The sequence below is a fragment of the Artibeus jamaicensis genome, unplaced genomic scaffold, assembly GCF_021234435.1.
Source record: "Artibeus jamaicensis isolate MK-2021 breed Jamaican fruit bat unplaced genomic scaffold, CSHL_Jam_final scaffold_474, whole genome shotgun sequence".
Classification (NCBI taxonomy): domain Eukaryota; kingdom Metazoa; phylum Chordata; class Mammalia; order Chiroptera; family Phyllostomidae; genus Artibeus; species Artibeus jamaicensis.
Genome location: NW_026522046.1, coordinates 7,173,311 through 7,182,381, shown reverse-complemented (window position 1 = coordinate 7,182,381; position 9,071 = coordinate 7,173,311). Strand labels below are relative to the sequence as shown.

The 9,071-nt window shown below is 49.2% G+C and overlaps 1 protein-coding gene across 7 annotated transcripts in view; it reads right to left on the bottom strand.

Annotated features, from left to right (window-relative positions):
- Positions 1 to 1,986: 1,986 nt before the first annotated feature.
- MCF2L2 (MCF.2 cell line derived transforming sequence-like 2) overlaps positions 1,987 to 9,071 on the bottom strand; it is a 211,617-nt gene continuing 204,532 nt past the window's right edge. For 6 of the 7 annotated variants that reach the window (XM_053657607.1, XM_053657610.1, XM_053657611.1 and 3 more), the window contains 3 exons: positions 7,099 to 7,184; positions 6,617 to 6,753; positions 1,987 to 2,244 (listed from right to left, as the gene is read on the bottom strand). In XM_053657607.1, the coding sequence (XP_053513582.1) occupies positions 6,637 to 6,753; positions 7,099 to 7,184 (203 nt within the window). In that variant the 3' untranslated portion in view covers positions 1,987 to 2,244; positions 6,617 to 6,636. Of the gene's footprint in view, positions 2,249 to 6,616; positions 6,754 to 7,098; positions 7,185 to 9,071 lie in introns of all 7 variants that reach the window. The other variant, XM_053657605.1, reaches the window with a different exon arrangement.

The window sequence follows — 9,071 nt, the reverse complement described above, 5'->3', positions numbered from 1 at the left end:
TCCAAGTCATGAAATCCAAAGACCTACAACCAAGATTGCTCTATCCAGCAAAACTTTCATTTAGAATGGAAGGACAGATAAAGTGCTTCTCAGATAAGATCAAATTCAAGGAGTTCATCATCACCAAGCCCTTATTATATGAAATGTTAAAGGGACTTACCTAAGAAAAAGAAGTTAAAAAAAAGATGAACAATGAAAGGATAGCAAACTCACAGTTATTAACAACCACACCTAAAATAAAAGCAAACTAAAAGGACAGCTAGATCAGGAGTGGAAACATAGAAATGAAGATCTCAAGGAGGGTTAGCAACAGGGGAGTGGGAGGAGGAGAAGGGGGAAGAAGATACAGAAAATAAGTAGCATAGACAGTAGACAGAAAATAGATGGGGGGCAAGAATAGTATGGGAAATATAGAATCTAAAGAACTTGAGACACGTGGTCATAAACTAAAGGGGGGGGTAATGTTGGGGATGGGGTGGGTAGGGTGGAGGGGAATGAAGGGGGAATAGAACAACTGTAACGGCATAATCAATAAAAAAATAAAATAAAATAATTAAAAATAAATAAATCCCTAAACTTCAACTTCCACTGAAATATTTATTTAATTGGTGATAAAGAAATAAAAGCAATTTCCCTCTAATACAGATAAGTGTGTGTGTGTGTGTGTGTGTGTGTTTACAAAACTGAAGCACATCAAATTGTTTTCCTTACAATTTGAAAGGCATCTACAGGGAACAAACAGACCTGCTAAAATGTGCTTATTATTCATTATAACCGTGGGCTTCCTGGATCTCAGGAAGACAGATGAGCTAGAGAAAGAACGCTGTCTTTTAATTTATCTTTTAAAGGGCTGTAAATAAGGGAAACAACTTTTATACCTACATGATTACCATTTCTGGCAGTCTTCATTCCTTTGTGTAGATCCGTGGGTTTGTAGTGGCAATCACCCAAAGTACAATAGACACTCAAATTCCTCACGTGTTACCTGAGTTTGGGGTATGGGCTCGTTTGTCCTAATCTGTTTCTTCAATCTCTGCTCCCCCCTCAGCTTGAGGGTCTTCCCCTCTGCGTGTTGGAAAGCCTCTCCGTACATTGGAGCAATACTCCAAGGTTCCTCATTAGTCAGAGTCACTAGTTAGTCTGCATGTGTCTCAGTTATGCAGGTACTGTGTCCTGGGTATTTCGGGCTGTCCCCTTCAGTTTCTGTTCCTCCCCCAGTGGCAGTTCTGGACCCAGCTCAAATTCCTGCCCCTCACTCAGGACCAGGGGTTTGCTTTTAATTCTGTTACCTTTCCCCAACTGGGCTGGATTTACTAGATACCTAGGGATTCAAGTATTTATTGCTTTCCTCCAACAGTTGGCTCCGCTTTTGTTTAGTCAGAGAGATGACACACTAGGATCTGAGCTGTTTGAGTCCTTTCCTGTATCAACCGATATTCCCCTCCTCCAGCTCTGTGCCAGAGAAGATGCTTTCTCGTGACTTCCCTAATCTTTGCGAGTGCCCAGAGAGATCCCTGGAGAAGTCTGCACAAGTGGATGCAAACGTCCATATATCCGTGGTCCCCAGGGATTCTATTTTCCCTTGCAAACCCACCCACACTGGGCCAGTAACACTTTTAGCTGAATTCTCCCTGCCAGCGTACCACAGTGCTTGCCCCGGGTAGGCATGCGTTTGAGTCTCTCCTCACTTGGTAGGTGCCTGCCTGTTTTTCCTTAGATTTCCGGTGAGATGTAACCTTGTGAACTCAGCTCTCTCATGAGTTCAAAAAAGTTGTGAGTTTGCATATTTTCCAGATTTTTTTTAATCTTGCAAGTGTGGGGTTAGTACTCTTTCTAGCTTTCTGCATCTCAAGCAGAAGACATTATTTTTAACAGCTGCATAGAGTTTCACTGTATGCCAGTACAATACTGTATTAACCAGCTTTTCATTATTTAATATACTTATTATCTATTGTTGCTTAACAAAAGACCCCAAAACTCATCAGCTTAAAACAACAAACGTTTATTATCCTATGGTCCTCTGGTAATGAGTTCATAAGCATCTTAGCTGGGTTCTTCTGGCTCTGAGTCTCTCATGTGGTTTCAACCAAGAAATCAGCTGGAGCAGAGGCCACCTGAAGGCTTCGCTGGGGCTGCAGAATTTACTTCCAACGTGACTCATTCGCATGGCTGTTTGCAAGAGGCTTCAGTTCTTGCATGTGGGTCTCGTCACGGGGCTGCTTTGGTGTCTTCTCAACGTGGTAGCTGGCTTCCCATGGTGAGTAATCCAAGAGACAGAACAAGGAAGAAGACAAGATGCTTTTTATAACCTAGTCTTGAAAGTCTCTTACCATCACTTCCACCAAATTGTTTCTTAGCGTCATCACTACAGCCCACGCTCAAAGGGAACAGGATCAATCTGGGGGTAACTTCCACAGCTACTACACACATTTGGGTTGTTCCCCATTTTCTATTACTGGTTTTCCTATTAAAAGTAATGTTATAACGAACACCTGTATATGTCTATAGTCTATATATCTTTGTTCATTTGTATGGCATTATAATAAATTCCTAGACACAGAATTGCTGGATCACATTTAAACTTGGTAGCCATTGCAAATTGTCTTCTAAAAATCTAGTTCTTGCTGACTCTCACCAAAGGTTTGTGAGAGTACTGGTCCTCCTACGGTCTCTCCTACACTGGATATCATCAAAGTTTTACATGTTGGACTGTCTGATAGTGAAAAAACAGTATTTCATTGTTTTGTTTTAAATGTATTTATTGGCTTTTGAATTTCTCTTCCTGTGTATATTCATGCCCTTTTCACATTTCTTTTTCTATTGTTATGCAATTAATTTTTAAAAGCTCTTTAAACACCAAGGAAATACTCTGTGCCATAAATGTTTTAAAAGATTGTATTTGTTTATTTTTCAAGAGAGGGGAAGGGAGGGAGAAAGAAAAGGAGAGACACATCAACATGCAAGAGAAACATCAGTTGGTTGCCTCCCACAGGTCCTGTCCCCAACTGGGGACCTGGGCCTCAACCCAGGCATGTGCCCTGACTGGGAATTGAACTGGCGACCTTTTGGTTTGCAGGATGATGCCCAACCCACTAAGCCGCACCGGTCAGGGCTGTCCCATAAATCTTGAAAATGTATTTATGATGTGACTTTTGTTTTTCCTACACAAAAGTTTTTGCCTTTTACATTACCTAATTGATCAAGATTTTCTTTTGTAGCTTCTCGTTATAGTTTTTGCTTGGGAAGACTTTACCCTGTTCCAAGTTACTTTTTAAATGTTTTGACTTTCATGATTCCCTTAAGTCTCACACAATATGAATTATTTTAAGGGCTGAGATCAACATTATATCTCCATGGTGTTATTCAGAGACACCAGCACCACTTTTGTGCGTAATTTATCTCGTTGTTGCTGTCGTTCAGAACTAATCTGAAATGCCTCTTTTCATAATGCGAATTCTGAGATTTGCTTGGGTCCATTTCAAGATTTTTACACTCTGCTCCTCTCATGGTTGTTTACTTTGTGGCACAGTAAAGTCTCACTTAATGTTAGAGACAGGCTCTTGGAAACTGCAACCTTAAGTGAAATGACATGTGACCAGACCAATTTCCCCCTAAGCTGACTGATGTAGATGACGGTGAGTTTCCTATACCATATTTCTGGTCACAGCAACTCCACCAAACTTTTAAATAAAGACCCCAAACACTTCTAATATTAAGCATTAAAGTAAATGTGAGCTATACATACACTTAAGAAAGATGAATAAAAACCAGGAAGATTATTATTTTTCCAACCCACTTTTTTGGTTTGTGGCTGAGGGGTGGCTGGAGCCCATCCTGGCAGCTCAGGGCGCAGGGCAGGAGCCGGCCCTGGACAGGATGCCCTTCCGTCACCGCAGGGCACACTCACGCCCACACTCACCCCGCTGGGGCCATTTTGACACATTGTCTCACGTGCATATCTTTGGGATGCGGGAGGAAACCAGGCACAGACATGGGGAGAACATGCCGATTCTGTACAGTGGCCCCAGCCAGGAGTTGGCTTGTTTTATTTTCATTAACATCAGCGAAACAACATTGAATGAAACAACATTTGCAGGGCGGGGTGGGCTGGGATGGGAGAAATAGACAGAAAACTGTACTTGAAAAATAATTAAACAAATAAATTTAATTTAATTAAAGAAAACATTTGAAGTCTTGCTGTATGTGTTTTCTGGCAAATTATAATATTATTTTATGAACCTATAGTTTTTGCTACTTTAATAGCCATGGTCAAAAGTTTATTCATAAATAAGTGCTGGAAGATTAAAAATGCAATTGATATATATTCTCACGTGAGGGCATTTTTTCAATGCATTTTTTTAGAGAGAGAAGAAGGGAGAGAGAGAGAAAAACACACCGATGCGGGAGACTAGCACGGACTGGTTTCTTCTGGTACATGTCAGACCAGGGGTCCCATGTTCCGGGGCCGGGGACCACACCTACAACCTACGTGCGTGCCCTGACTGAGGATCAAAACCACAACCTTTCGGTTACGGGACGATGCTCCAACCAGCTGAGCCACACTGGCCAGACCAAGGAAATCAATATTTTATAGAGAATCACTGAAAATATGGTTTACAAAGTTCTCTATCCTCATCTGACAATAAACTTGGATCTGAAGAGGCACCCTGCACATGTTGAAGGAGTAAGCAACACCAGCGTGGTAATTAGAGTCCCGGCCTAGGAGCCGGGGGACCTGGATTCTGCCGCAGGCTGGCCGGGCGACACTGACACACAGTGACGCCGTGGTAGTTGGACAAGGGGCTCCTAGCTACGCTCCCAGCCCCTCTTGTGGCTGGTTGTGGCCACGCAACAAAGCGTTCACTGAAGAAACAGAAGGTGTTGTGTGCCGTGTGCAGGTGGGCCTCCCAGCACTGCACCTGGGAGGTGCATTCTGCCCGGTCCCCGCCCCCCCCCCCACCGTGACCGGTGAGCTGGAAATCCGAGTGAGTTCGTAAACTTGCTTTCGACTCTGCAGACAAGGACAATGTCCCGGGGATGGTGGAGAACCAGAAGGACCTGGGACCCCAGACGACAGTGTGGAGCCAGGCAGCCTGGATGTCCAACCAGGGCTGTCTCGTGAGACAGATATTCTTTAAGTCCTTACATTGTTGGATCTTTTTGTTACAACAGCTTAACCTTTCCCTTTACCGATACAAAAGAAAAGCGTTCAGATAAGTTTAGGAAATGCTGAGTTTAACAAAAGTATTCACACTTCCTTTCTGCAAGAGCCCCCAGATCCTTCAATCTAACTGGGATCAACCAAGAGAGGAACAGAATGTGTACTGTTTGTAAAATGTATTTATTACTAGCTAATTTTGTCGTCATTGTGGAACTGACTGATTGAACTCTTTTTGAAATATGTTTCTCAAGATTTTATTTAATTATCTTTAGAGTGGAAGGGAAGGAGAGAAAGAGAGAAATATCAATGTGTGGTTGCTTCTCATGTGTCCCCTGCTGAGACCTGGCCCCGCAACCCAGGCCGGTGCCCTGACCTGGAATCGAACCACAACCTTTTGGTTTGCAGGCCTGCACTCAAGCTACACCAGCCAGGGCTCATTAAGCTCTTATACTCTCTTCTGCCTGTTCTGAAAAACACACTCTGGGAAGTGGCGGTTTGGAGGACCTGTCTTGTTTCTAAGTTCCGAAGGCAGGCCTGGTGTTTCTCGGGACTGGGACAGCCGCCTGGGTCACCGATCCAGGGCGGCTAAGTGCAGCCCTTCAGCGGGACACTGTCGTGGGCAGCAGCCGCCGCCTTCCCACGGCTCCGCACCTGGTGGACTGAGTCCCTCCAGTGGGCAAAGGCAGCGTCACAAAGCCGTGGGTGATGGAGCAAGTTATGAAAGAAGACTGGGGGCCTTGATCTGATGGTTTTGGCCGCTGTTTACTAGGATGGGAAGACGACACAGACTTCACTCCCGGAAGAGCCACCTCTCCCCGTCCCTTTCAGACTTTTAAAAAGTCTAAAACGTTCACAACTGTGTCCTGAGTGAGCAGTGTGTCCAGGCCCCGGGGCAGCGGGTGCAGGGTCTGGGGGGACCTGCTGTGGATCTGGCCTGGCTTTATGACAATTACTCCCCGGTTCCCGCCCCTCCCCTCAGCCCACCAGAGCTCAGTGCCAGTCTGACTTCACGAGCCCAAGTTCTCCCAGAGGACAGCTGCAAGCAGAGCAGCAATGGGGGCCTGGGCAAGGAGGCCGAGTGGGAGGTCAGAGTGGTCTCCCGCAGGGTGGGAGGGCAGGCCGGCCGTGGGGAGGCGGGTCCGCAGGCTCCCAGCCCCCTGGGCTGCCCTGGTTGCCTTCAGTTCAGGGGTGGGCGCGGCTTCTGTACCCAGGGGCCCCGCTCCCCGGGCCTGGGGCCGGCTCCTGCTGAGCCCAGGGAGCGTGGGGGCTGGAAGGGGCGTAAGTTCTCTGGGGAGGGGTCCCTGGGCAACCTCCCCTCGTCCACCCGCTGCTTCTGCCTGGAGTCGTCTGCCCCGCAGGGGCGAGCAAGCTGGTGGACCCTGCAATGCTCTCCTTAGTTTGTCTACTGTCCTGAAGTTCCAAGTCAGAGAAGCATTGGCTAACGGATTGGCTTACTTTTCTTTCCTCGTTCACACTCACGTGTCCTTCTCATCATCGCCTTCTTTTTCTCCCTGGATGCTTTCTCGTGTGTCCAGAACAGACGTGGTGGGACAGGCATCATAACTGTCGTCCAACTGGAAAAGTCCCGGGAGCTGGAAGGGAGGGGGCCGCGCAGCACCCTCAGACTTCGCCAGGGTGGCTGGCCGGCTGCACTGGGACCCCTCCCGGCGGGGCGGGGGCAGGGCCGGCCGAGCCCACCGCAGCTCTCCCTCGGCCACTCGAGGTCCCCGCAGCAGTCCCTTCGCTACCGCCCAAACCCAGAACCCGGTGGCGCGGGGCGTGCTGGGCAGGAGGGTCTGAGCAGCGACCTCCGGTCCCCGGATTGGGCCAGGCTCTAATGGGGGACGGCCAGGGCGGTGGGAGAGGAAGAGGAGGCCGGGGAAGCTGAAGAGCAGGAATGAGGGGGATGGGAAAGGGGTAAGGAGGAAATAACTCACACCCGGAGCGCTGCGCTCCTTCTGCACATCCTCTGCCCCTTCGCAACTGTCCGTCTCCACAAAGACACAAGTGGTGCCGGAGCAGCCTTGCGGAGAGAAGGGGAGAATCCGGGTGGGCTGTGGAGCAGAGGGGCGGGCGGGGCCCGGGGCCCTGCTGCCAGCGAGCAGCACGGCCTGTCCCCAGGAACCCGTTCTCTCCATCTCTAATTCCTATTCTCCCCACCCGAATGCTTCACCAGAGGTGTGGGAGGGCCGGTCTGTGATCTTTGGGTTCCCTTTTTCCAGCTCTGAAATCCCACAACTGTGACTGAGAAGTCGTGGCCACATGCTGTTTGAAGCCCCTTTTTTCTGGGACGACTTCCTCTCGTCCCAGAAAAAAACCCTCTCTTTTTCTGCTTGACCAGTTTCCTACCCTGTCTCTTTCTCACCCCTGTTTCTCTCCCCAATTTCTTGGTAGCCTCTGCCAAACATCACCGCACTCACCACGGGGAGATCAGAGGAACCGGCGCGCCCTGCCACTCTCCAGTGCGTGGATTAATGACCCACGTAGTCCCCACGGTGCGCAGGGTAGTGCTCAGGTCTGTTAGACACAGCGGGGAGCAGCAACCCTACAGATGCTGAGGCCGCACTGTGCCGAGGGGGTGGGGGTGTGGGCATAACTGTGCAAGGGCCTTAGCCCTATTTTACAGGTGAGGAAACTGAGATGGGAGAGGGATAGTCCCTGGGCCAGATTTCCTTGGCCTGTAAACACTGCCGCTGGACTCTACGGCGTTCCTGCTCCTTACCCTGCGCTCTGACCTGCGGTCTCTGCCCCTCGCTGCTCACAAGGCAGGTTGGGGAGGCAGCAGAAACATCCCCATGGGGAACTCAAGCTGACAATTTTTAATGTTTAAGTTACAGTTAATAAGCTTAGCAATTATTGCATGTAGAAAGCTATGGTTCCAGGAACTGGAACTTATGACTGGACGTATTCTGACTCCAGGAGACCCACACATAATTCCATCTTTGTGCCCCAGGAGGGAGGCAAGTGATCGAGATGGTATCTGAGCCATTGTGCTCCAAGGAGGGAATATCCAGCCACCCAGAGCACAGATAAAGAAGCACCGGTCAGCAGAAGGAAGGATGCCAGGAAAACTGCCCGACTGCCGCTTTTGTCTGATTAGACTTTTCCCTGAATTTCAAGCCCCTTTCCTGTACTTTCCTTCTCCTTATAAAAGGGGCGGTTTGAGATGAGATGTAAGACAGTCTGTTAGGGCACATGACCCGCCATCTGAACAAAATACCCATAAAGATTCAATCCTGTCTCTACTTAATGGTTCTGGTAGTGATAGGCAGCCCGAACACCGACTTTTCTGGTTTCAATCGCATGTGGCAGCCCCGAGTGAAGTGGAGTGTCAGCCTAGGAAGCCATCCCTCGGGAATCTGAGGGCTGGGGAGTTCCGGTGTGGTGAGAATTCAGGGGGGGGGGCTCCAGGCGTGGTGAGGGGGGGCATTCTGGGCACAGCAGTAGCCTTGGCGGGTGGCAGAAGGAGCCTGCATTTGGGGGTATGGTGGGGGCGCATTTATCTTAGCAGCCAGGGATTCACTGGGTGGTCCCCGACCTGCTGCATGCAGTGCCCCCCAGTCTGTGTGCTGGGAACCAGGGGACCCTCCCCAGAGCAGGTCAGGGGTGCTGTGGGAGCAGCTGGCCAGCCCCCTCCTACAGGCTTCCAGAAACCCAGTTTAATTTTTGGTCCCAGAACATGGTGGGGGGACATAGTTGAGGGCAGAGGAGAAACTGGCTCAGGGAAGTGCCTACCACTGCCCTTCCCCAAATGTGACTCAGGGTCATCAGCTGTGACCCCCAGAGATGCCTCTTTAAGGTGCTCGTCCATCCCAGGACCCCTGTGCCAGGAGCAGACAGTGAGGACAAGGAATGGTGGCCCTGCAGAAAGGCCGTAGGGGAGGATGGGGACAGCCAGGTCTTCGACCAC